Raw genomic sequence first — 27,886 nt, forward strand, 5'->3', positions numbered from 1 at the left:
GCCGGAACACTAGGCCATTCTTGGAAAGTGAAATTGAATTTATTTTGACGACAGTACAAGGAACATGTTTAAGTGGAGAACACTCATGAAGACCATTCAGATTTGCCCATCATTATTGCCTGTTAGACAGCCAATCTGTTAACTCATATGGATGACCTGCCCTGGACGTTTCCCATAGATTTTTTTTGTTTGGATCTATAGATTTTGGATTACTCCTACATGCTTTTACATCAGTGAACTATGTAGACTATGTTCATACATGCATCCAATCTCATGTATATTGCTGATTTAATTCCAAAGATGCTAATGCTTGTTACTTTAGACAAAATGTATGTAGACCTCATTGTTTTCGAATAGGCGTGTTCTCAGAATCCAGCACCCTACAACAACTTGACAGGGATGAGAACAAATTGTGGTTGGAGATTGCGTTGGGGTTGGGGCCAATCCAACTGTTGGGTGATAGATCTGCGAGTGTAAAATTATTATTTTAAAAAAAATATATATTATTATGGCTTGGCTGCCTCTCTACATGGGTGTCACGTAACAGCCCTGAGTTTTTGGGTCCTTAACAAATGCCTCGGGGGATTATGGGTTGAGGGGCAAGTGTTAATCTCTTTGGCCAGATGCTGCAGGGTGTAGGGGTGAGCAGATATGCATGTGAGGGTCACCCACAGCAGTGTGCCCACTTACAACATACGTCCCCAGCTTCAATTGGCCATCAACAGCCATGGGGGAGCAAGTCTGTCACATGACCTCTGCCTGCCCAGTTATCTCTTGTATCCTCTCTTTATTCTTATTAATGGTTTCCTCCTTGTTGTATCTTTGTTGCCATGATGACTTTGTAGCACCCACATTGTTGCCTTTTTTTAGAACAAGCTTATTTAAAGTTACTGCTTGTAAAGAAATGTGTTTTAGCTACTCTTTGCATATAAATACTTAAACAACTTTCTTTAGAACTAGGGAATACAATTTCACTTGTTTATTCAGGTATTCCAAAACAATCTGATGCATGCTTTGTATTATCTTAACACACAGGGACTATCTGCACATGCAAAAAATGCAAACACCAACCTTAATTCAAAAACCTACTTTTTTATCAAACAACAATGGAAAATCTCTTGTACTTGTTACACTGAACAAAAATATAAACGCAACATGTAAAGTGTTTGTCCCATGTTTCGGGGGCTGAAGTGAAAGATCCCAGAAGATGTTCATATACACAAAGCTTATTTCTCTCAAATTTTGTGCACAAATTTGTTTACATTCCAATAAGTGAGTGTTTCTCATTTGCCAAGATAATCCATCCACCTGACAGGTGGGGCATATCAAGAAGCTGATTTAAACAGCATGATAATTGCTAGTGATGCACCGAGATTAAATTTTTGTCTGATTCTGATATTTTCCTCGCTCAACAAAACTATACCGATATTTAAAATGTTAGTGACCTTGTTAAAAATTATAGTACAGTTAAATAGTTAGACCGCTGCGTCCATGTGTGTGCGTTAAGACGCTGCATTTCAATGCAAGAGGTGTCACTACAGTCCCTGGTTCGAATCCAGGCTGTATCACACCCTATGGGACTCCCATGATTGGGAGTCCCATAGGGCGGCGCACAATTGGCCCAGCGTCGACCGGGGTAGGCCGTCATTGTAAATAAGAATTTGTTCTTAACTGACTTGCCTAGTTAAATAAAGGTTACACACACCACACTGACAAAAGTTATTTTGTTGGCATTTACGTATGTCCCCATTACCAGAAATGGTATGCTGGTAAAGTTGTCTCGCGCACCTGCAGTGCTGGTCATAAAAAAATGCTAGCTAGCTCATGGACGCAAACAATGTTCTTCCCCCAAACATAGCAAAACGACATCTGTTTCAGTAGCTATAGTTAGCTAGCTAACTTTATAGCTAGGTGTCATCTAAAATAACCCTTTGATTTAATGGTGGTCGGCCTCATCTATGTGAAGCTAGCCACAATAGTAGACTTTGCAGTTAGCCTTAAAAATAAAAGTGTCATTGACAGTGATGCAAATGAATACAAATACTAGAATTATGCCATAATTGAATAGATCATGCTAAACGAGGTTGGAATGTTATATAAAATGAGGACAATTTTGTTAGTTTGACAATCTGAAATCACACTGGATGTATTATTCTTTAGAATTGCATTGATGGCATACTTATTTCACTGTACAGCGTTACCTATGGATTGTGGATCAATGACATGGGGTATCGGTCTACTCAGTGACACCCAGAGAACATTAGTGTCGTAGCTCTTATTGCGGGACTCTGAAACAACTGTGAACTGAGCCACATTTATTGTCAATCAATGTGTATTGAACACTTTTCCCAAGGGAAAACAATACTGCGTGGATGTTTTGGAGTCTAACTCTGAGGAGGACGTTGGGAAAAAATATCTTGGGTTACCCCATTTTAATTGATCCCCAATCGTGAAAGCTGTACAGTGCAATATGAATGTCAATACACACAATAGGCTGACTGGGGAGGTGATTTCACACAGTCACAATCCTGCGATAAGAGCTACAACGCTAATATTTGCATAAACTCTTCAGTTGTGTTCTGTGGGTGTCACCGAGTAGACCAGTGGTTACCAACCTTTTCTGAGTCAAGAACTTTTGCAGTCAAAAAGCAAGCTGAGATCTACTGCTCAGATTTTTTTTTTTTTTTTACATTAACCTCACACAAACAGTTTTGTAGATATGAGGTTTGGGCAGTAGGCCTAATACATTATCACCGCATATTAGATATATGATTGGCCTGCCAATATTGTTAATCAGACCATATTATTATATTTCAAAACTCGAGCTTTGATAACAAATTAGATCAGTTGGTTTAGCACTTGTGAGGCACTGTGGAGCATGAATTTAAATAATATCCGTTTTAATTATACTGGACTGATAGTACCTGCATCTGATGGTCAACGAGGTCAAATCACGACATCAGTGATCTTCAGGTCGAAAAGTCGGAGCGCTAGAAAGATGCCCAAGTTTCCGAGTTGGATGACCGTTAAACAATTTTTTTCCCTACCGCCTCTCACGGTCCCTGCTCTCTCCTTCCTTTCCTCCGATGAGACTGACCAGAGAGAGGTGACACCGTCTTCCACCTGATGGCGCAACTCAAGTCGCACCGCATCTGCATCATGCACAAATTCATGTTGTTCCTATGACCAGAGAAAGTTAAATATTCCTTAATATTAAAATTGACACAAGCTAATAATAATTAAACGTAGGGCTTTCGATACTTGGCTACTCATTCATTGCAGCTGCAGCCCGAGCGGAAGTACAGAGAAGCGTGTTTTGTAATAGTGTTGAATATAAACAGTGACAGTGCTGATTATAAACTTAAACATGAACTCACTCATATAAACAACAGCTCTTTGCTGTATTCGTTGAGTCTTTCTATGGTCATGGTTTTAAAAGTTATTAAATCTTACGTAGACTAGTAGCCTATTAAACTTGGCTTTGGCCAGGATCATGTAAGCTCTGTAGCCACAGTGATTTGAGCTATCCGATTGGGCAGCGCAGTAGTTGCACTCGATTTAGTCACAGATTTGCCAGTCTGCCGGGTAGGCGGAGTTTCTCTCATGGGAACACTTTGCTTACCTGGTGCACAGAACTTTTGAATCAAGTGCACCTACCGGCAACCGCCCAACATTTTTTTTAAAAGGAATGCAAGCCTTTATCGTTCATTGGCTTTTCTACAGAAATATTTGGTGATTGACTAGGAATGCCTTGAAGATCGACCAGTCGATCTTGATCAACTGGTTGGCGATCACTGGAGTAGACTGATACCCCATTTCATTGCTTCACATTCCAACCTTGTTTAACATTATCTAGTCTAAATATGGCATGATTCCACCAATTTGTAACCTTCTACATCACTTTCAAAGAGGTACTTTTATGTTGAAGGAAAACCGCAAATTCCACTCTTGTGCCTAATCCTTATTGTGGCTAGCTTCGGTCCGGTCGAGCCTCTCTGGCCAGATGAAGCTAGCTGGCTGCTTACAAAGTTAGTTTTGGTCAACAGGGTTAAGTAGCTGGCTAGCTATTTATTTTCATGAACTGAAGTTCAATTTCAATAGGCGAACAAGTGGCTACCTAGCGAATACTTACTCACAAGGATTCCTAAATCGTTGCTAAGAATAATGAAAATGACTGCAGTTTCTACTGGTCATTGTTTTCAGGCTGGTTGTATTAGTGCTAGCTTGGCACAAAGCTAAAGCTAGCTACCCCAGAAGTTGCGGTCGAACAAATAATTATTTATTACCAACGCGGTATTGTAAACATCGTTCGTGGCCGATTGTCTGCTGACTTTTTCGTACAGCTTTGACAGTACTACTGATAGTAGTGGTGGCACTTGGCTTGCACGTGCAAATTCAGAACACACATTATATAATAGAACTGTGTTATTTGACGTGTCAAATTTAAAAGCTTATTTAACGCGTTTCTTTTTTTTTGACACGCAAAGACCCAAAAGGCGTTCCATAGTATGCAGTGATGATATCACTGTGACTCTGGTAGGGCAACATCTGAAAAATAGCGCACTTGATAGTGTGTACCGGTGCTCGACCAATCGTGAAAGCCAACATCACCCCCGACAGAGAACGGTTGATTGTCAAGGGCAAGGAATTCCATTATCTTGGCGTTAATGGATTTCGCCTTTGAGTTGCCTCTCTGAAATGTTCTTAATCTTTCAAATGACTGCTCGACTTGTGGACGACTCGATGCACACAGCAGACATTGTGGGCTAGGTTAGGAATGCTGTGTTGCACGTGTAGGGCAAAATTTTACTTGGTCATTACGTCACGTTTTAAATAGGTATGCACGTCAGCTTTGACATCTGGTTTGCACTAGACATCAGGCTGATACAATGTTGGAATTTTTAGCTGTTATTGTCTGATTCCGATATGTTCATCAATATTTTGTGCATCCCTAATCATTACACAGGTGCCCCTTGTGCTGTGAACAATAAAAGGCCACTCTAAAATGTGCAGTTTTGTCACAACCCAATGCCAAATGTGTCTCAAGTTTGGAGGAGGAGTGCAATTGGCATCCTGACAACAGGGATGTCCAACAGAGCTGTTGCCAGAGAATGTAATGTTAATTTCTCTGCCATAAGCCGCCTCCGTTTTAGAGCATTTGGTAGTACGTTCAACTGGCGTCACAACCGCAGACCAAGTGTATGTTGTTGTATGGGTGAGCGGTTAGCTAATGTCAACGTTGTGAACGGAGTGCCCCATGGTGGCATTGGGGTTATGATATAGGCAGGCATAAGCTACAGACAACGAACACAATTGTGTTTTATCTATGGCAATTTGAATGCACAGAAATACGTGACGATCCTGAGGCCCATTGTGAGACCTTAAAATAAAATGGCCATCTGTGATCAACAGATGCATATCTGTATTCCCAGTCATGTGAAATCCATAGATTAGAGCCTAATTCATTTCAATTGACTGATTTCCTTATATGAACCGAAACTCAGAAAAATATTAGAAATTGTTGCATGTTGTGTATTTATATTTTCGTTCAGTATAATTCTCTGGTGCAGCGTTAGTCTTTCAAGGTGTTTGTTTTACATGAACAACACGTTAATTTTGCATTAAATGCAATAGTCATTGTGAGAGAAACCAAGCTGTGTTTCAGTTTTTAGCAAAGCTCAACATCTACTTTTCCTCAGCATGCTAAAGGCATCTGCATACAGGTTCAGTTTGCTCCTATCAGAACTCAACTAGGTGACGTGAACGTCTGTTTTTGCATACTCCCTTAAAATACCTTTGCTTGAAAAATTAGAAAAAATTGGCAATATTACGGTTTGTCCCTCTTGAGATGCTGTACTCAACATACAGTAACTATTCATCAATAGTCAGAATCAATCTAAGGTAAATCAAGAAATCTGTCATTAATTTTGATGTTTTTGCCGAGGAGGTCTTAGTCACGCAATTTGACATCTAAGACGTTTTGGTGCAGTATTTCTCAAGTGAAATAATTTGCATGAAAACTAGTTGTCAAGCACTTAATTTAAGAATTCCTACTGTTGCCCAATCACCAATGAAGGGGTGTAGACTACAGCTACCGAACTTTGGCTTGCATTAAGAAAAATGTTGTTCAAACAGCTGGGAAAATAACCACCAAAACAAAAGTGTCACCATTTCATCTTCATATGTTTCGACTGGGAAGCATGCGGTAAGCCCAGCTCTCAGTTTAGGTCTCATGGGTTTTCATGCAAGGCTCTCAAATCATAATTTTGCATTTTGTGTTTCACATGTCACGTGAGCACAGTTTCACCTTGTTGTTTGTTCCTCCAGTTTGGCACAGTGAATGGCTCAGTGCTGATGCCCCAGAGGTCCGGATGGAGTTCCAGTCACAGAGTAATCAACAGCTGTAGTGCACCCCACAGGATGTTGGCGGTGCAGAGTATGCTGGTGGTTCTGGCCTTTCTTGCCCACATTTTACCCTCCCAGGCCCGGCCTTCCATCCCAGATGAAGGTAAGACTCCCCTCCCTGGTCCTTTAAAAAAATATGTATATTTGATTTTAAATATGTCACCAGTCCATCACCTAAATTGTATGTCTACTTGTCACATTTCTCCTGATCAAGTTTTTGTGGTCAAAATGAACCACAATATATTTGACTGGCTCTTATCCCAGACCCAGACAGAAATGGGTCGTATGTTGTCCTTTTTTATTATTAATGTACTTCAGTAGATAGATTTAGAGAAGATGTAGTTACCAACATAAACAATGGTCTAAATTTGTCATTTTATTTTACATGCACTCCATCTTACCTGTAATGCTTTTATTCCTCTGGTCTCTATAGTTGTACTATAATCTAGAGACTTTTCCAGTGTTTTAAGTTTCTTTGTAGTCTCAGTGCAGCCCCCACCCAATTCCCTGCAGATCTCACAGTTCAAGGAAGCCTAACTGGATCTAGTTTGACATGGCTCTCGGTTTCTACTATGTTATATTGTTTTAGCACTGAAATAGCTATGTTTATAGGTTGCCTACAAAAGGCAACCCAATAGTTGCACAAGCTCGGCTGAAAAAAAGGAAAAGGGTCACTGAAACAGAATCCTGAAAAATTTGTATTTTGGATCAATTCCAATAGTGTAATGGCTGCCTGGATTTGTGGGTGTATAGTTCTGGATGCTTACACTCAGCAGTCGGAAGTAGAGTGCTGCAAAAGGAATATAATAAAGCCCAGCATTATAATTAAAGTAATTATGAACGAGGGTATCTTGGGCTGTAAGCCTTCTAAATAAACTAGGCAAGGCTGTGTTTATCCCAATACAGAGGGAGGGGAGGGAGTAAATGCCTCCCATATGTAGCCTCAGGCCCAGGCAGCTTCACTACCTAGCTAGCAGTCCCTGCTCCTCTCCTTCTCTTTTGTAATGAAAATGTTTGTTGTTTTTTGCCAGATGGAATAGAGTAAACTACCAGGAAACTATAAATTAGCTGTTAAAAAGAAAAAACATGAATCCACTTGGAGCCCTTCCTAAACCATAGAGAGTGACCGTGTATATTCTTACAGCTAGAATGAGAAAGACTGGGGGATATATTGCTGGTTGAGTGGGGAGCTTGATGCATTCTCTCCACCCACTTTTCAATCACCAAATGGCCAGGTATTATTTAGGGCCCCCTCTGCTTTTCTTCCAGCCCCCCTCTCCACACTACTTGGGAGTGCATCACTTTCCTCATGCTTCCCCGCTGGGTGACTGATTGCTTCAGCTGTTCACAAACAATCACTTGCTAATTATTTGGTCACATTCTTTTTGTCATGGGTGGAAAACAAAATGGCTTATTGCGTGGAAATTGTCATGTTTTTATGCATGTCACTTAGTTCCTTTAAAAATTTTTTTTTTGCTTATTCTTGAGTATTTGTTTGTGGCTTGTTTCTCTTTGAGGAGGATTGGGTTGAAAAGGCCCTCCTCAAAAGGAGAAGTCTCTAAAGAGTCATCGAATGGTGGGGCCGCATGGGAAAACTGTTAACAAGTGGATTCCTTGAACTGTGAGATCTGCTTCCTGTACTGAGGCCTGTGGCGCTGTCAGTCAAAGCAGAAAAGACACTGACACTTCAGTAGAGGACTCAAAACCCAGAGCTGCCATGGCCACTCTAATTCAGACTCTCTTCAGACATAGAGGGGTTTAGAGGCACAATACAGAGAGAGGGGGTTAGATGGAAATGTTGGTCATTTGCTAAAAGTTTTTCAAAGGTTATCCCTTCTATGTAAACTTTTGGGTTTGTTAATAGACCCTGTGTTCTATCACTTCATGCAATTCCTGCCTGTTGTCACGATCAACCCTTCACTCACTCGGTCGGTCGTATCAGTGGGGGGAGACTGGCCACCAAGAGTGGTCTTTCTGCTTACGCCATCTCCCTGCTTTCACTGAGATCTCTGTGCTGCACCTAACCATCACTCCGGCGAGAGCAGGAAATCCCAACAGTCATTCACGCGGCATATTGCTTCCTATCTGGAAGCCAGCGCAGGTTCTATAGACTGGAGCCAATGTGTTCCGTTTTTGGAGGCAGTCCTGTGCTTAGACTCGAGCACTTTTTTTTTTTTTTTTTTTCAAACCCTGTGTTGCATGCTTACTTCTCGGACAAAATCCCTTTCATGATTTTGTGTAATTAAGTTGATTTTCAGGGTTGTCAATCAATTTTTCCAAATGGTTGGAAGAAAGCATGCCAGCAAGACTATTCCAGCTGGGTTGCTTTCTGAAAATATGGTCCCTAATTCATCTTAATCCAACCATGGAAGCAGAAGGATTAACTGAGCCACAACTTCCTCATGGAAAGCTTACTACTTTGGTTTGACTGACTGTCTATTCACCTGTATTTTTAGTTACACACAGATATCCCTTAATGAATGTCTACAGTCATTCCATCACTATTTACAATGTTAATTTAGGTCCCACTGTGACACAGGGTATACATTTAGATGACTCTTGATTTTGAAATACATAAACTAGTAAGTGGCCTCAATTAGACATTGACTCAATGCTTCCCACTTGATTCTCCCATTTTGGAAGAAATAAAAAATAAGGGTATGCAAAGTATGTCTGCTCCTCAATAGTGAGGCCAATGCTGCAACTTGTTGCTGTTTGTGATCCCAATTGTAATCATAAGACTAGATTGACTTTGCTCGACAACCGCGACAAGTCAATGGGATATTTAAGAGCCGTCTGCTGCTAGATTGATAGCTGGAATGTTTACATAGCCTTATCAGCTTGATAGACTTTAGGAGGGAAAAAACCTAAGCAATATAATGGCCCCACACAGAGTGTGGTGGACCTCTTTATGTTTTAGCCTGTCTCAATTAAATAGTTGTGGCCCATCCCTAAATGCTGCTGCTTCTTCCCGTTCCCCCTTCCCTTTGGTTTGAGGAGAAAGTTGATCTTACCCTCTGGCCCCTTTTTACTGCGGGGATTAAGGACATGTCAGACATGTGATCCAGGAAATACCTTTACTAGGCTCAACTGGGGTCACCATGGCAACTGGCACTAGATCCTGCTGCTGCAGGCCCACACTTGCTCTCTCTCCTTCTCTCTTGTGTACACGCTCTTGCTCTCTCTCATACTCCCTCTCCCCCTTATTGTTTAGAGCCTTTGTTGAGATGGAGAGAGCGCTTACCCTCAGGACAGCATTAGCAATTCTGATCACGGTAAGGTATACAGTATGGGTGTGGTCCCTGGTTGGAGGAAGAGCCTAGTATATGCTACATTGTACAGTGCATTCGGAAAGTATTCAGACCCCTTTTTCCACATTTTGTTACGTTACAGCCTTATTTTAAAATGTATTTAAATAACATTTTTCCCTCATCAATCTATACAAAATACCCCATGACAAAGTGAAAACAGGTTTTTAGGAATGTTTGTACATTTATTACAAATAAAAACAGATACCTTATTTACATAAGTATTCAGACCCTTTGCTATTATACCTCAGCTACATCTTGTTTCCATTGATCATCCTTGTTTCTACAATGTGATTGGAGTACACCTGTGATACATTCAATTGATTGGACATGATTTGGAAAGGCACACCTGTCTATATAAGGTCCCACAGTTGACAGTGCATTTCAGAGCAAAAACCAAGCCATTAGGTTGAAGGAATTGTCCGTAGACCTCCGAGAAAGGATTGTATCTAGGCACAGATCTTGGGAGGGGTAACAAAATATTTCGTCAGCATTGAAGATCCCCAAGAACACAGTGGCCTCCATCATTCTTAAATGGAAGACGTTTAGATCCACCACCTGGCCGAACTGAGCAATCGGGGGAGAAGGGTCTTGATCAGGAAATGACCAAGAACCTGATGGTCACTCTGACAGAGCTCCAGAGTTCCTCTGTGGAGATGGGAGAACCTTCCAGAAGGACAACAATCTCTGCAGCACTCCACCAATCAGGCCTTTGTGGTAGTGGCCAGACGGAACCACTCCTCAGTAAAAGGCACATGACAGCCCGCTTGCAGTTTGCCAAAAGGCACATAAAGGACTCAGACCATGAGAAACAAGATTCTCTGGTCTGATGAAAGCAAGATCTTTGGCCTGAATGCCAAGCATCTGGAGGAAACCTAGCACCATCCCTACGGTGAAGCAGTGGCAGCATGCTGTGGGGATGTTTTTAAGTGGCAGGGACTGGGAGACTAGTCAGGATCGAGGGAAAGATGAACTGTACAGAGATCCTTGATGAAAACCTGCTTCAGAGTGCTCAGGACCTCTGACTGAGGGCGAAGGTTCACCTTCCAACAGGACAATGACCCTAAGCACACAGCCAAGGCCATGCAGGAGTGGCTTCGGGACAAGTCTCAATGTCCTTGAGTGGGCCAGCCAGAGCCTGGACTTGAACTCGATTGAACATCTCTGGAGAGACTTAAAAATAGTTATGCTGCAACGCTCCCCTTCCAACCAGACAGGGCTTGAGAGGATGTGCAGAGAAGAATGGGAGAAACTCCCCAAATACCGGATTGCCAAGCTTGTAGCGTCATACCCAAGAAGACTCAAGGCTGTAATAGCTTTCAAAGGTGCTTCAAAGTACTGAGTTCCTCTGTTCTGGACCTGGGGACTGGGAAGATACCAATTGCTTGAACAAACAGTTCAGTACCTTTTAACCCATCAACACCTTGCACAAAGACCATGCAGTCAATCTCTCAACTTTGAGCAATGAGATATTGACATCCATACCACTGACATTTTGCTCTCCGTGTATATCTACAGTGCCTTCAGAAAGTATTCATACCCCTTGACTTATTCCACATTTTGTTGTTACAGCCTGAATTCAAAATGGATTAGTAATTGTTTTCCCCTCACCCATCTACACACAATACCCCATATTACTGAAGTGAAAACATGTTTTTAGAAATGTTTGCTTATTTATTGAAAGTGAAATACTGAAATATCTCATTTACACCCGAGTCAATAGATGTTAGAATAATCGTTTGGCAGCTTTTACAGCGGTGAGTCTTTCTGGGTATGTTTCTAAAAGCTTTGCTCACCTGACTTGTACAATATTTGCCCATTTATTCCTTTCTAAATTCTTCAAGCTCTGTCAAATTGGTTGTTGATCACTGCTGGACAACCATTTTCAGGTCTTGCCATAGATTTAAGTTAACTGCACCTCGGCCACTCAGGAATATTCCCTATCTATTTGGTAAGCAACTCCAGTGTAGATTTGGCCTTGTGTTTTAGATTATTGTCCTGCTGAAAGGTGAATTCATCTCTGTGTCTGTTGGAAATCAGACAACCAGGTTTTCCTCAAAGGTTCTGCCTGTACTTAGCTCCATTCTGTTTCTTTTTTATCCTGAAACTCCCCAGTCCTTAACAATTACAAGCATACCCATAACATGATTCAGCCACCATTACGCTTGAAAATATGGATAGTGGTACTTAGTAATGTGTTCTATTAGATTTGCCCCAAATATAACATTTCGTATTCAGGACAATAAGTTTATTGCTTTGCCACATTTTTTGCAGTATTACTTGAGTGCCTTGTTGCATACAGGATGCATGCTTAGATAATGTCTGTTCTGTATAGGCTTCCTTCTTTTCAATTAGGTTAGTATTGTGGATTAACTTCAATGTTTATCCATTCTCAGTCTTCTCCTATCACAGCCATTACATTCTTTAACTGTTTTAAAAGTCACCATTGGCCTTATTGTGAAATTTCTGAGGAGTTTCCTTCCTCTCCGGCAACTGAGTTAGGGAGGACGCCTGTATCTTGGTAGTTTTTTTTTTCTTTTTTTTTTTCTTACCAATAGGTTCTTTGGGAGGCATTGGAAAACCTTGGTCTTGTGGCTAAATCTTTGTTTGAAATTCACTGCTCAACTGAGGGACCTTACAATTATCTGTATGTGTGGGGTACAGAGCTGAGGTAGTCATTGAAAAATCATGTTACACATTACTGCACCCAGTATGTGTTCAACTTGTGTGACTTGTTAAGCACATTTTCACTGCTAAACTTATTTAGGCTTGCCATAACTAGGGCCCTATGAAATCTGTGTTATTTTTTCCTTTTTTATTTTTCTGAATTCTGTTTTATGATTTACGGACATTTTAACAGAAAGCGTGTCTAAAAATGTGAATGAATAAAACTAATTTGTAATGATGCTACACAACATTGCACAATTTTTTTATCAAGGCAAGTGCGTCAATAGAGTTCTAAGTGTTTCATTATAAATGGAGTAAGTAATGCAAGTCTAGTCAACATTGCAGCAAGCAATAGGCAAAACCTAGAGCTATACTTATGTAAAAAAAATGTTGGATTCATTGGTTTTTCTAAAATAAAGTGCTTCATATACAGTGGGGCAAAAAAAGTTTAGTCAAATCAAATCAAATTTTATTTGTCACATACACATGGTTAGCAGATGTTAATGCGAGTGTAGCGAAATGCTTGTGCTTCTAGTTCCGACAATGCAGTAATAACCAACAAGTAATCTAACTAACAATTCCAAAACTACTGTCTTGTACACAGTGTAAGGGGATAAAGAATATGTACATAAGGATATATAAATGAGTGATGGTACAGAGCAGCATAGGCAAGATACAGTAGATGGTATCGAGTACAGTATATACATATGAGATGAGTATGTAAACAAAGTGGCATAGTTAGAGTGGCTAGTGATACATGTATTACATAAGGATACAGTCGATGATATAGAGTACAGTATATACGTATGCATATGAGATGAATAATGTAGGGTAAGTAACATTATATAAGGTAGCATTGTTTAAAGTGGCTAGTGATATATTTACATAATTTCCCATCAATTCCCATTATTAAAGTGGCTGGAGTTGAGTCAGTGTCAGTGTGTTGGCAGCCGCCAATTGTGCATGTTCTCCCACTTAAAAAGATGAGAGGCCTGCAATTTTCATCATAGGTACACTTCAACTATGACAGACAAAATTAGAAAAAAAATCCAGAAAATCACATTGTAGGATTTTTAATGAATTTATTTGCAAATTATGGTGGAAAATAAGTATTTGGTCACCTACAAACAAGCAAGATTTCTGGCTCTCACAGACCTGTAACTTCTTCTTTAAGAGGCTCCTCTGTCCTCCACTCGTTACCTGTATTAATGGCACCTGTTTGAACTTGTTATCAATATAAAAGACACCTGTCCACAACCTCAAACAGTCACACTCCAAACTCCACTATGGCCAAGACCAAAGAGCTGTCAAAGGACACCTGAAACAAAATTGTAGACCTGCACCAGGCTGGGAAGACTGAATCTGCAATAGGTAAGCAGCTTGGTTTGAAGAAATCAACTGTGGGAGCAATTATTAGGAAATGGAAGACATACAAGACCACTGATAATCTCCCTCGATCTGGGACTCCACGCAAGATCTCACCCCATGGGGTCAAAATGATCACAAGAACGGTGAGCAAAAATCCCAGAACCACACGGGGGGGGGGGGGGGCTAGTGAATGACCTGCAGAGAGCTGGGACCAAAGTAACAAAGCCTACCATCAGTAACACACTACGCCGCCAGGGACTCAAATCCTGCAGTGCCAGACGTGTCCCCGTGCTTAAGCCAGTACATGTCCAGGCCCGTCTGAAGTTTGCTAGAGAGCATTTGGATGATCCAGAAGAAGATTGGGAGAATGTCATATGGTCAGATGAAACCAAAATATAACTTTTTGGTAAACTCAACTTGCTGTGTTTGGAGGACAAAGAATGCTGAGTTGCATCCAAAGAACAGCATAGCTACTGTGAAGCATGGGGGTGGAAACATCGTGCTTTGGGGCTGTTTTTCTGCAAAGGGACCAGGACGACTGATCCGTGTAAACGAAAGAATGAATGGGGCCATGTATCGTGAGATTTTGAGTGAAAACCTCCTTCCATCAGCAAGGGCATTGAAGATGAAACGTGGCTGGGTCTTTCAGCATGACAATGATCCCAAACACACCGCCCGGGCAACGGTGGCTTTGTAAGAAGCATTTCAAGGTCCTGGAGTGGCCTAGCCAGTCTCCAGATCTCAACCCCATAGAAAATCTTTGGAGGGAGTTGAAAGTCCGTGTTGCCCAGCAACAGCCCCAAAACATCACTGCTCTAGATGAGATCTGCATGGAGGAATGGGCCAAAATACCCGCAACAGTGTGTGAAAAACTTGTGAAGACTTACAGAAAACGTTTGAACTCTGTCATTGCCAACAAAGGGTATATAACAAAGTATTTAGATAAACTTTTGTTATTGACCAAATACTTATTTTCCACCATAATTTGCAAATAAATGTTCTCATTTTGTCAGTCATAGTTGAAGTGTACCTATGATGAAAATTACAGGCCTCATCTTTTTAAGTGGGTGAACTTGCACAATTGGTGGCTGACTAAATACTTTGTTGCCCAACTAAGTGTTTTGTTATAAATGGAAAAAATAGTCATGAATCTAGGCAATAATGCAACAATAGGCTACCTACGGAGCTATCTAATGAGCTCCTATGTCCGTCCATCTATCACAGACATCTCCATTGAATCACATGATTGTCAGCCTCTTTGTGTTGAACTCGGTGAGTGCCTCTCGCTTGTCTGTGAGTAGAGTCTTGTATTTGCTGAAACTCCTCTCACAGTCGACTGAGCTGACTGGGAAGTAGATGTAGGGCACTGCCACTTCTGCAACTCTTGGGAATCTCACACTCAGGCCCCTCCAGTAATCGGCAAGCTCCAGAGCAGGTGAGGGCTCACTGGACACACAGTGCTGATTAGGCAATCCATTATTCACTGTGCTTTGTTGATGGGCTTGCCATGGGTTTCAGTTGTGTGTAGGCTTCAATCTGCTTTTCTATGGCTGGGGCCTGCCTAGGATTGAACACCCTAGCCAACCTGTAGACCTCTCTGGCTGGATGTGTGTACCAGTGCTTTGAGAACTCTGAAGGCCAAGTGGAATGCATCATGGAGATGGTCAAGCACCTCCCTCCTCTCTCCAATCCCTGTCTTTCTCAATAGCGCATCTGTCTTGGCACCATACCCACATGTTTTTGCCGTTCCATTCACTAGGTAAGAGCCCAGATCCTCCATGACATTGTATGCAGACACTGCTGTGGGACGGTGGGTTCCTTCCAGGATTGACAGAGCTGTCATCAGTTTGAAGCAGCCCTCCGAGATAAAGGTTAGCTTGACAGTGAGGGCCTGCACCTTCTCTGATTCCAGCTGGCTGATGATGTTTGTGACTGCCTATGATGACTTTTCTGCCGACAAAAACTCTGTACAGATGAACATGCTCATCATGGTACTTCCCTGCCTCAAAACAGCTATTCCATCTGGAGCTCACTGCTTCAGGAGGAGCCTTGTCCTGCACAAACTCCTTCATAATGAGGAAGCTCACCCATCTTTTCTTTCTGGCAGGCTTCTTGAAGGAGACAGATCTCATCCATGTCACAAGTGATGCAACTTCAGAGAAGTATTTGTTGTGCTGCCAGGTCTCACCCACCAGATTGATGACATGGCAGAGACCGGTTACATGGACACTGTTGGGTGTTTCAGAACCTCCTTGTACGCTTTCAGGCAGTAGGAGGCATTATCTGTGACCACTGCCCAGGCATCATTCAGGTTCAGATCTTCTGTAGAATGGCAGTCATATGTTGGTCGAACACACTGGGGCACGTGAGTTTTACTGAGACTGCTTTCATTTTCGGCAACGCTCCTCCCTGTTTGCAATACTTCACTAGAAGCGGCCGTAGCTTTCTTAGCTTGTCAGACTCGGCGCACACAGCCACAAAGTCTTGAATAAATTATCGTCTTGAATCTGCTGATGCGCTTGCACTAGAAATGGTTGTTTGAAGAGGCATGCTCTGGCTAAAACGGTGCTTTTCCTTGTTCTTAACATGGGCTTTACACTTCAAGTGGTCATCACACGTATTGTTACGGGTCCAATCATTAGTATGTTGACAGAATTTGCAAAACAGCTTATCGCCTGACTCATAATAGTCTGTTGGGTATTGCTCTGCACTGAATTTAGGGGTTAGGGTCAAATTGTTTAGTTTGTTTGACGACTTGGTCGTCTTAGACGGCCTCTTTGACATGTTTATCAAAGTGACAACCAAGTTGTGAGGTGAAAACTGAATTATTTATCGAGGCCTACTCGTCTGTAATTTTACAAATATAAAATAATTTAGGTTACTGCAATAATTAGGGCTACTTTTGATTTAAAAAGTACCAGGTGGCTTGTCCTTATTTATAGACAAAAAAAAATAACCTCTTCCACACCAATCTAGCTACCCTACAGTGCTTGTCCCTCATTATTTGGTCCCGTTATGCATGAATATGAAGGCTCAGCGTTTGTTTGCATGTCATGCATAAGGTTGCTTATCTTGTCAACAAAAAAAGTAATTAAAGTGGTTGGCAGTATCAAATGGTTTTGTTATGAACAAGCCATCTGTCTCAATGAAGGATGGAGCTTAGTTTTTTTTATGCCTTGAATTTCATTTAAGCTACTCCAGAGCTTTTTACTATCATTCTTTATATAATTTATCTTTGTTCCATACAGTTTTTCAATTAATCTATCCATGGGGATTTGGCTGTTTTAACAGTCACTTTCTTGATGGGCGCATGCCTATCAGTAACTGGAAGAAGCCGTTTCATAAATACTTCACGTGTGGCATTCGGTTGTTCCTCATTACACATATCAGACCAACAAATATTTTTCACATCTTTGACATAGGAATCATTTGAAAAACCTCTGATCGCTTATACACAATTTCAGGTCCAGTCTTCGGAACTTATTTTTTCTGAATATAGCTATTATGATTTACTTCATTCGATAGGTGTGGATACTGCTTTAGAGCAGATTTCTGCTGCATTAGTTAAGATGTGGTCAATCCACGTGGATGATTTAGTTCCTGTTTTGTTTGTAAATACCATGGTAGGTTGACTGAGCCTAACAGGAATACTCTAAACATGTACTGAGTGTACAATAGATTAAGAACACCTTCCTAATATTGAGTTACAGCCCCCTTTTGCCTGCCGAACAGCCTCACTTCGTTGGGGCATGGACTCTACAAGGTGTCAAAAGCGTTCCACAGGGATGCTGGCCCATATTGACTCATGCTTCCCACAGTTGGCTGGATTTCCTTTGTGGTGGACCATTCATGACAAGGCTTAAAAATCCTTCTTTAATCTGTTTCCTCCCCTTCACCTACAGTGATTGAAGTGGATTTAACAAGTGACATCAATAGGGGGATCATGGCTTTCACCTGGTCAGTCTGTCATGGAAAGAGTAAAAAAAAATATATGTTTTGTACACTCTGTGTATATAGCAACACCACCTGCAGTTGCATTTCAATATTTCCTGTATATAATTTTTTTTAAATTTTACCTTTATTTGACTAGGCAAGTCAGTTAAGAACAAATTTTTATTTACAATGACCACATAGGAACAGTGGGTTAACTGCCTTGTTCAGGGGCAGCAAAACAGATTGTTACCTTGTCAGCTTGGGGATTCGATCCAGCAACCTTTCAGTTACTGGCCCAACACTCTAACCACCAGGCTACTTGACATGGGCAGTCAATCCGGAACATTTCAAGAACTTTGAACGTTTCTTCAAGTGCAGTTAAGAGCAGCTGCACCATCAAGTGCCTAGTATGGCAACTACTCTGCCTTCGACCACAAGGCACTACAGAGGGTAGTGTGTACGACCCAGTACATCACTGGGGCCATGCTTCCTGCCATCCAGGACCTCTATACCAGGCAGTGTCAGAAAGGCCCTAAAGATTGTCCGACTCCAGCCACCCTAGTCATAGTCTGTTCTTTCTGCTACCGCACGGCAAGCGGTCTAGGTCCAAAATACATCTTAATAGCTTCTACCCCCAAGCCATAAGACACCTGAAAAGCTAATCAAATGGCTACTTTTTTTACACTGCTGCTACTCTGTTTATTATCTATGCATAGTCACTTTAACTCTACCTACATACTGCCTCAACTAACCGGTGCCCCTGCACATTGACTCTGTACGGGTACCCCCTGTATATAGCCTCACTATTGTTATTTTACTGCTGCTCTTCATTTGTTACTGTTTAAAATAAATATATATATTTTTCACTTTACACTTTTTTTTTCTCAACTGCATTGTTAGTTAAGGGGTTGTAAGTAAGCATTTCACTGTAAGATCTGCACCTGTTATATTTGGCGCATGTGACAAATAACATTTTATTTGAAAAACCATGAAGTGCTATGATGAAACTGGCTCTCATGAGGACCGCCACAGGAAAGGAAGACCCAGAGTTACCTGTGCTGCAGGGGATAGGTTCATTAGAGTTAACTGCACCTCCCCAATGGCAGCCCAAAGAAATGCTTCAGAGTATTGGTTCCAACTGCCTTGTCTAGGTGAATGGATGATCTCCGCATTTGTGTTTCCCAACATGAAGCATGGAGGAGGAGATGTAGTGGTATTGGGGGGGGGGGTGCTTATAAAATCCCCTATAGGAGTAATTTTATGGAGGAAAACCGAATGTAACCTTTTCCATGTTACCGCTAGGTTTTATGGGTATTATGACTCATACTGGGGTACTCTGAGACGAGAGCATGATCATTTTTTTTGCTCAGTCATTGCAAGAAAGTGCTGAACTATTTAAGAAGAAGATGGGAGAACAAGCTATAGGATGAAAAATACCTGAGTTTTGGCGCAGGTACATTTACACTAGAAATTTAGCATACGCTCGTATCCAGAGCGACATGCATTAATCTAAAGATAGTTAGGTGGGACAACCACATCACAGGCATAGAAAGTACATTTTTCCTCAAGGTAGCAATCAGTAGAGCCCGAGCTGGGGGCTTGATGGCACAAGCTTGGAGCCCAGCCAACAGTGAGTTGCAATAGTCCAGACGGGAGAAAACAAGTGCCTGGATTAGGACCTGTGTGAAGTTGGGTCGTACTCTACGGATGTTGTCAAGCATGAACCTGCAGGAGCGGGTCACTGCTTTGATGTTTACAGAGAAGGACAGGGTGTTGTCCAGGGTCACGCCAAGGTTCTTTGCACTCTGGGAGGGCGACACTGTGGAGTTGTCTACCATGACAGAGAGGTCTTTGAGTGGGCAGGCCTTCCCCGGGAGCAGTTCAGTCTTGTTGAGCTTGACGTGGTGCCCTGGGGGACACCAGTAGTGAGAGTATGTGGTGCAGACACATCCTCTCCATGTCATCTGGTAGGAGTGGCCTGCCAGGTAGGATGCAATCCAAGGGCATGCAGAGCCTGAGACGTCCAGTCCTGAGAGGGTGGAGAGGAGGATTTGATGGTTCAAGGTGTCAAAGGCACCGGATAGATCTAGGAGGATGAGAACAGAGGAGAGTGAGTCAGCTTTGGCAGTGAGGAGAGCTTCCGTGACACAGCAGTCTCAGTTGATTGACACCGTCTTGAAGCCTGACTGGTTAGGTACAGACGACTAGCTCTAACACTAGGTGTACATAGCAAATCAAGATCAAGTATCTGAATAATATTGCAATATGTAACTATAAAAAATAAAAAACATTTCTCCCATCACTGCAAAGGATGCAGAAAATGTATTGTGACAGGTGTTTGTGCCAGACAATACCACTTGGAGATGGCTTTTTCACTTTATAGCCAGTCCTCAGTCTATAGCTAAGGTTTAGACCACATTGTCCTCTAATGCTTTTCCAGCGTCTGGAACAGACAAATGTCCCCATAGACTCCCAGACAAGTTTAGCTTGATGGACAATGTGATGGACAAAATGTCAACATAATTGGTTTACTCCCACCCCCTGGTCGTCTATGTAGTCGTAGAAAACGGGGGACTCAGATGTCTAGCTCGCCCCCTCCCCATTCCTTTAATCTAATTCCACCTTCCTCTCCCAAAGAGCTCCTTGCCAGCCTGATGATTGGCCCTTGACTAATTTGGGGTGCAATTTGAATTTAATGGAGAGCATAGTCAGGGATTGGGTGGAGAAGGTAAGAGGCTGCAGCTCGATTTTCAGCTTTGCAAACGCGCACAAGGGTTTAGATTCAATAAACCGTGCGTGAATGTGGATGATGGTACTTTCAGGGACATCGAGGAATGAGCTGCTCCCTTGTCTTTTTGTGATTCCTTTTATCATATAGCTGGGCACAAGATTTTTGTCACAAGACCTATGCCTTTTTATCAGTCAATTTGATTAGAACATAGATTGTTGCATCACAGTATGAGAGCTTTTTGTACATTTACCAAATGTCAGATATGAGCTATATGCACTATTTCTAGATTTTTGTACTTTTTTTTTCCATAAGACATTTTCTTAAGACTGGTCATGTTGTAGATATTATATAATCTGTCTCCTGCTGTATACAGTTGCATACATTTTGATATGCATCTCCCAGTATCATATGAACCATTTTTTCTGTAGTTTTCCTATCAGCCCAGTGACCAAAGGGATACTTCAGGAATTTGGCAATGAGGTCCTTTGTCTAATTCCCCAGAGTCAGATGAAATCGTGGATACCATTTTTATGCCTTTGTGTCCAGTATGAAGGAAGTTAGAGGTAGTTTCGCTAGCCACTGCTAACTAACATAAGCATAATTAATGGAAGTCTATGGGTATCTGCTAGCAGTGTGTTAGTTGGAGCGCGCCTGCTTTTTTTAATGTAATACTATTGTACAGGAAGGTACTAAGCCCTCACTTTGCCCTGTTTTTTTCCCCTAGTCATCCCTGCACCACCTGTGAAAATCCAAGCGGAGCTTTACACCCTGTACCCTGGTGACCGACTGGAGCTGAAATGTAGCACTGAGTCAGTCAACTGGACCAAGGACGACACATTGGTGGTGGATGGGGAGCACACACGTTTACGAGACGGCCAACTGGAAATCGAGGGGGTGGAGCCGGCTGACTCGGGCCTGTACACCTGCGTCGCCTTTGGCAACCACAGCTCCTACTTCTCTGTCAATGTCACAGGTAAGGTTAAATATACAAAGCTACAACTGAGCGCTCAAATCACTGGTCCCATAGAGAGAAACAATTAAAGGTATATCAATGCAGGGAAGCCCAAGTCCTATAACATATTTGTCCTCTTTTCCTATTCACCAGTTGATATCCTGGCATCCTCTGAAGATGAAGAAGAGGAGGATGAGTCTTCCTCAGAGGAGGCAAAGCTGTCTAGCAGTCAAAAGCTTTTGCGTAAGTGTCTCATCCTCCTAGTCCTACTACCTGTCGCCATTGCTGTTTCCTTGAAATGGTAGAACAGAGCTTGGACCAGATTCTGCTCCTGTTAATGTCTTAGGGCTTTGTTATGTTAAACTTAACTCATTTAGTTATTTACAGTCTCAGCTACAGTTCATGTGTGATTCACCTATTAGGCATGTTTGCTGTTCATCTAAGAGTGATTTGTTCACAGTCGTGATTGAGGAACAATAGCAGCCCACAGTGGTGGTTACACTTGAGTAAGACATGTCACGCTAGTGACTCAGCCCGGCCCATTCCAGACGTCCCCTGATTTAATGTTTGAGTCTACGGTGCATTATAAAGCCAGTCAGTCGTGGTCAGCTGGCATCTGGTGATTGCCTTGGGCCCACGGGGAAGTAAGCAGCTAGCGTGGCGGGCACCCCTTATGATGATGACCTTGGGGCCCCAGGAGACTAGTCAATCCTATATTGGTGTTTAGTATAGTTTTTTGGTTGTTGTTTTTTTTAACAGGAAATGGTCCTGACTTTTTGTGGTTTTATGAAATACTCCTTAGCCTGATGGAAACTACTTGCACACATAATTTATGTCAATTTTTGTCAGAAGAGGTGTTTAACTTTTCTGTCTTTCTCTCCCTTGTTCTTCAGCAATGGCTCCTCAGTGGGCTCAGCCAGAGAAGATGGAAAAAAAGTTGCATGCTGTCCCAGCCAGTAAGACTGTCAAGTTCCGCTGCCAGGCCAGTGGGAACCCTACACCAACACTCAAGTGGTTCAAGAACGGCAAGGAGTTCAAGAGGGATCAGCGCATCGGGGGCTTCAAGGTAACCACCCCCCCTCCCTGAATTCACCCCTTGGTACTAGACTGCCCAAAGACCATACTGTACATTGATCCTAATTGAATATCCCCAAACTCCTTGACCATGAGTGCAGGTGTGATGGTGATATCATCACTTTTAGATCACCAACCCCCACCCCACAGCATTAGAGGCCTGTTAGATAGGTGTGAAACTAGCTCCTGCTTTCCTCTAACTGGGGAACAATGCAAGGTGAAATCCAATGCCACAAAGGGATGATTGTGCCACAAAAGCATTCCTCGAGGATAGCAATTTTAGCCCTCCTTAAGAGGCAGGATACACCTGGCTGTCCTCATTTTAATGCATCTGGGTAACTGCTGTTTACTGCATTTGTTTTCCGTCAAGATATATCTGCGTATAGCAAAACCAACTTCTCAAAAAGGAAACTCAATGTCATTTGTTTTTCATAGAGGAGACAGGATAAATCCATTAAACAGCCAATTAAGTTTATTTTTTTATTTGATGCCTGTTGACAAACTACATGTCTGATTCAATTGACATTAGGCAGTTTGCCTTCCATCTCTGTGTTGGGGAGCAGAATAGGACAGCTCGCTGTCAGAGGAAGTGAGACCGTGTAAACAGTTCACAGTAATGGGCGTGGTGGTGATGAGTCCGTTTACTTATCTTTTCCCTGATGCAGATAGCATCTGTATACTGTGTGCTTGGCTTTTAAAGTTGACCATATCTGCACTGCAGCGTGGACGATTGTGTGTTGGCTTGCGACAGCCTCACGTGGTGTAAGATGTGCTGGGATGTTGTAGGGGGCCAGGGTCCTGTTCATCTGCTCCTCCCATCAAGGTGTTGTCTTGTCCTCGGCAGGCCCCCCCAGCTGGGACACATTAAGGAGTTTCCTATCAGCTCCCTGCCTTCTCTCCCCCGCCCAGCTTTACCATCTGGCTGCTGTTTTTTCAGTCAAGGTCTAGATGGGAGGCTGGGGATGTCTATGAACGGGGCTCGCCAAGCACCCCGCGCTTTGGTTTTATGACCACGGCTGCATTGTTCATATAGTCTTAATGTATGGAGACGGCAGGAGGAAATAATGCAGACCACATGTATTAACCCAAGCACAACACATCTGGCCAGAAGCGGCTGTAGAACCCCAGTACATTTTAGCTAAATGAGAGAAAGCGTAATGCAGGGTCTGCATGTTTGATGTTGCCATTGTCTGAGATTTTGTTCGAGTTTAATCACACACTACCGGTCTTGGCAGATTTATGGAAGAACAATTATAACTTGGAATATAGAGAACAGGATTTAGCCTTAGATGTACATGGGCTGTAACCTGACTGTAGTCAACCATAGTTTTTCCCGGAACAGGTTGTGACATACAAGTCATGTAACCACCAAAAAACAGTTTCCCCGCCTCAATATGTTTCCAATAGTGCATTAATGTACTATTCCTCAAGCAATGGACCACAATAGTTTTATACAGCATGGGAAATAGTATCCTGATAGTTCCTCCTCCTTCCCATGGGGAAAAAAATATATATTTTGATCTGGATTTCATTAGACATCATTGAACTCGTTAGTTATTTGTACAAAATGGGGAAATATTAACTAGCAGAATTAAATGTGCTCTTGAGAGGTTATGTAAATCCCAATGTCAGAGAAAATAATCATTCAAGAAATTAACTTATGAATCAGGCTGGCTTTACAACCTTTTTTAAATAATCTAAACAAGTCTCTCGCGTTTTATAGTATTGATAGGATGTCTTGTGAAAGTATGGGGCTTTGGGGATTTATTTAAGTCTTAGTGCTTTGGTTGGACCATCTGTCATCTTCAAGTGCCTTCCATACTTCCTTCTCTGACAAAATATTTAACCTTCCTCTTCTCCAATTTGTAGGTTCGAGAACACATGTGGACCATAATCATGGAGTCTGTAGTGCCATCCGACAAGGGAAACTACACATGTGTAGTAGAAAACCAACATGGAAGCATTAACCACACTTACCAGCTGGATGTTGTTGGTGAGTCTCTTCTCGGGGCCGGTGTATAGGTGAAATTTCTTGTTAAGCATCTCGAAGCCTAACCCATTCCCCTGGTTTAATCATCGATTGGATATCCATGTAGCCTAAGTGTGTTGTTGGTTCAATATAGCTAATGGTTTACAATACTAGGCCCTAGTAATTGAAGTAATGGTGTCCCTTTTTCCAAGGAGAGTCACATGGTCTTTCAAATTAGTCTCTTTTCTTTTTTTCTTTTCTTTTTTTAAATGAACCTTGTTTGCGTTGTGGCTCTGTCGATGGAGCTGTGTAAAAGGGTGAAATTAATATTCCCCCCTGGACCTGCCCTGTGACTTACTCACGCTCCATTGGTTCTATAAATCAAAGCTCCACCACAGACATTGGTGTCTCCTGGGATATTTGCGGCTGGGCCCGGGGTTGGCGTGACTTCACTCCCCAACCTTGATCAGCTGTGAGATCATTTTGGAGACTGAGTGTAATTCTACAAAATGTGTGCAAAGCACCACACTGATCTCTGTATCAGGAAAGCAACCGAAGCCTGACAAGTTGTTTCCCTGCCAGATGCTGGGCTCATTAGTACGGTTGGGGGAGTTATCAGTCATCAAAAGGGCGCCCAGAGAACATTTCTTTCAGGGCAGCGGCTTCAAACTTGTCTGCAAGCTTGTGTTTCCAGTCATTTGGGCCAAATGGCAACAATTATACAGGCGACAGAGTAGTAGGGGAACAGTTATATCCCTGGCTGTAAAGCTTACCATATTTAAGTAGTGAAATGACATTAGATCAGGGTAACCTTGTAACCTGGCCTAGATCAGGCACTCCTGACAGAGCTGTCCTCTTCCTGTTGCCTGTTACTCTCCTAGTTCAGCCATGCCTCAATCCCTATTCATTACTGGAATGAACTAGAAACGTCATCAAATCACCAAGCTGTTTTTTCCTCAATGATAATCCATTGTTGTTTTTACCAAGGTATTTCTGTTGCAATAACCACTAGGATTTTCAACAAGTATGTTGTTGACATGTCTTCTTATGTGGTTGACGTGTGTCTGTGTCACAGAGCGTTCCCCCCACAGACCCATCCTGCAGGCGGGACTACCAGCCAATAACACTGCGGTGGTGGGCAGTGATGTGGAGTTTGAGTGTAAGGTGTTCAGCGACCCCCAGCCTCACATCCAGTGGCTGAAGCACATCGAGGTCAATGGAAGCCGCGTGGGCCCTGATGGCTTACCCTACGTCCGTGTCCTCAAGGTAGGGGTTCGCAGTGCACGGACTGAGTCCACCAGACTGTACACACCACATGGCTGCAAGTATTATTTTCAGTCTGGAACAAAAGGTGATAAAATGTAGGTTATGGGTGCGTTCGTAAATTCACTCTGGCTAGCTACTCCAGATTTCAAAGCACACTTGTCTGACTGTGCCAGAGCGCAGAATAACTGATGAAATTACGAACACGGAACACCAGTTGAATATGACCGGTGTCAGTAAACGTAGGCAAAATTATTTTATTAAATTGTTGCCAGCAGCACAGTTAGTCACCAACGGCTATAGATAACATGACAACATCCTAATCAGCTCTGCTAGGGCGCTTTGAACACTTCAAGATCAAAATGCTCAGAATTTAGGAACAGATAATCCGCCAACATTCTGTATTTCTGAATGCCCAGAGCGCACTCCAGGGTGAATTTACAAGTAAGAGATGGCAACCCATGTAATACTTGGAGAATACAGCCAAACCGTATTAGATTGAAATTAAATCTAGTTTATCATTTTCATTGTATCAGTTTCATTGTGTCTTCTATATTCTATCAATTCACAGTTGTCTGACAAAGGCTGGAAAATACACTGCTCAAAAAAATAAAGGGAACACTAAAATAACACATCCTAGATCTGAATGAATGAAATATTCTTATTAAATACTTTTTTCTTTACATAGTTGAATGTGCTGACAACAAAATCAAACAAAAATTATCAATGGAAATCAAATTTATCAACCCATGGAGGTCTGGATTTGGAGTCACACTCAAAATTAAAGTGGAAAACCACACTACAGGCTGATCCAACTTTGATGTAATGTCCTTAAAACAAGTCAAAATGAGGCTCAGTAGTGAGTGTGGCCTCCACGTGCCTGTATAACCTCCCTACAACGCCTGGGCATGCTCCTGATGAGGTGGCGGATGGTCTCCTGAGGGATCTCCTCCCAGATCTGGACTAAAGCATCCGCCGACTCCTGGACAGTCTGTGGTGCAACGTGGCGTTGGTGGATGGAGCGAGACATGGTGTCCCAGATGTGCTCAATTGGATTCAGGTCTGGGGAACGGGCGGGCCAGTCCATAGCGTCAATGCCTTCCTCTTGCAGGAACTGCTGACACACTCCAGCCACATGAGGTCTAGCATTGTCTTGCATTAGGAGGAACCCAGGGCCAACCGCACCAGCATATGGTCTCACAAGGGGTCTGAGGATCTCATCTCGGTACCTAATGGCAGTCAGGCTACCTCTGGCGAGCACATGGAGGCCCCCCAAAGAAATGTCACCCCACACCATGACTGACCCACCGCCAAACCGGTCATGCTGGAGGATGTTGCAGGCAGCAGAACGTTCTCCACGGCATCTCCAGACTCTGTCACGTCTGTCACATGTGCTCAGTGTGAACCTGCTTTCATCTGTGAAGAGCACAGGGCGCCAGGGGCGACTCTGCCAATCTTGGTGTTCTCTGGCAAATGCCAAACGTCCTGCACGGTGTTGGGCTGTAAGCACAACCCCCACCTGTGGACGCCGGGGCCTCATACCACCCTCATGGAGTCTGTTTCTGACCGTTTGAGCAGACACATGCACATTTGTAGCCTGCTGGAGGTCATTTTGCAGGGCTCTGGCAGTGCTCCTTCTTGCACAAAGGCGGAGGTAGCGGTCCTGCTGCTGGGTTGTTGCCCTCCTACGGCCTCCTCCACGTCTCCTGATGTACTGGACGGTCTCCTGGTAGCGCCTCCATGCTCTGGACACTACGCTGACACACAGCAAACCTTTTTGCCACAGCTCGCATTGATGTGCCATCCTGGATGAGCTGCACTACCTGAGCCACTTGTGTGGGTTGTAGACTCCTTCTCATGCTACCACTAGAGTGAAAGCACCGCCAGCATTCAAAAGTGACCAAACATCAGCCAGGAGGCATAGGAACTGAGAAGTGGTCTGTGGTCACCACCTGCAGAACCACTCCTTTATTGGGGGTGTCTTGCTAATTGCCTATAATTTCCACCTGTTGTCTATTCCATTTGCACAACAGCATGTGAAATGTATTGTCAATCAGTGCTGCTTCCTAAGTGGACAGTTTGATTTCACAGAAGTGTGATTGACTTGGAGTTACATTGTGTTGTTTGTCTTCCCTTTATTTTTTTGAGCAGTGTAGTATCCCTCTCCTAGGATATGATCCCTCTATGTAAGAGGTAGTTTCCTGTGCCCTGTTGAG

The 27,886-nt window shown here is 42.7% G+C and overlaps 1 protein-coding gene across 9 annotated transcripts in view; it reads left to right on the forward strand.

Moving 5' to 3' along the window:
* LOC110525633 (fibroblast growth factor receptor 1-A) overlaps positions 1-27,886 on the forward strand; it is a 46,431-nt gene that overhangs the window by 10,214 nt on the left and 8,331 nt on the right. For all 9 annotated transcript variants that reach the window (XM_036979742.1, XM_036979740.1, XM_036979746.1 and 6 more), the window contains exons 2-7: positions 6,328-6,508; positions 21,137-21,385; positions 21,518-21,607; positions 22,258-22,430; positions 24,308-24,431; positions 25,483-25,673. In XM_036979742.1, the coding sequence (XP_036835637.1) occupies positions 6,355-6,508; positions 21,137-21,385; positions 21,518-21,607; positions 22,258-22,430; positions 24,308-24,431; positions 25,483-25,673 (981 nt within the window). In that variant the 5' untranslated portion in view covers positions 6,328-6,354. The remainder of the gene's footprint in view (positions 1-6,327; positions 6,509-21,136; positions 21,386-21,517; positions 21,608-22,257; positions 22,431-24,307; positions 24,432-25,482; positions 25,674-27,886) is intronic.

This window comes from Oncorhynchus mykiss, chromosome 6 (assembly GCF_013265735.2).
Source record: "Oncorhynchus mykiss isolate Arlee chromosome 6, USDA_OmykA_1.1, whole genome shotgun sequence".
Taxonomy (NCBI): Eukaryota; Metazoa; Chordata; class Actinopteri; order Salmoniformes; family Salmonidae; genus Oncorhynchus; species Oncorhynchus mykiss.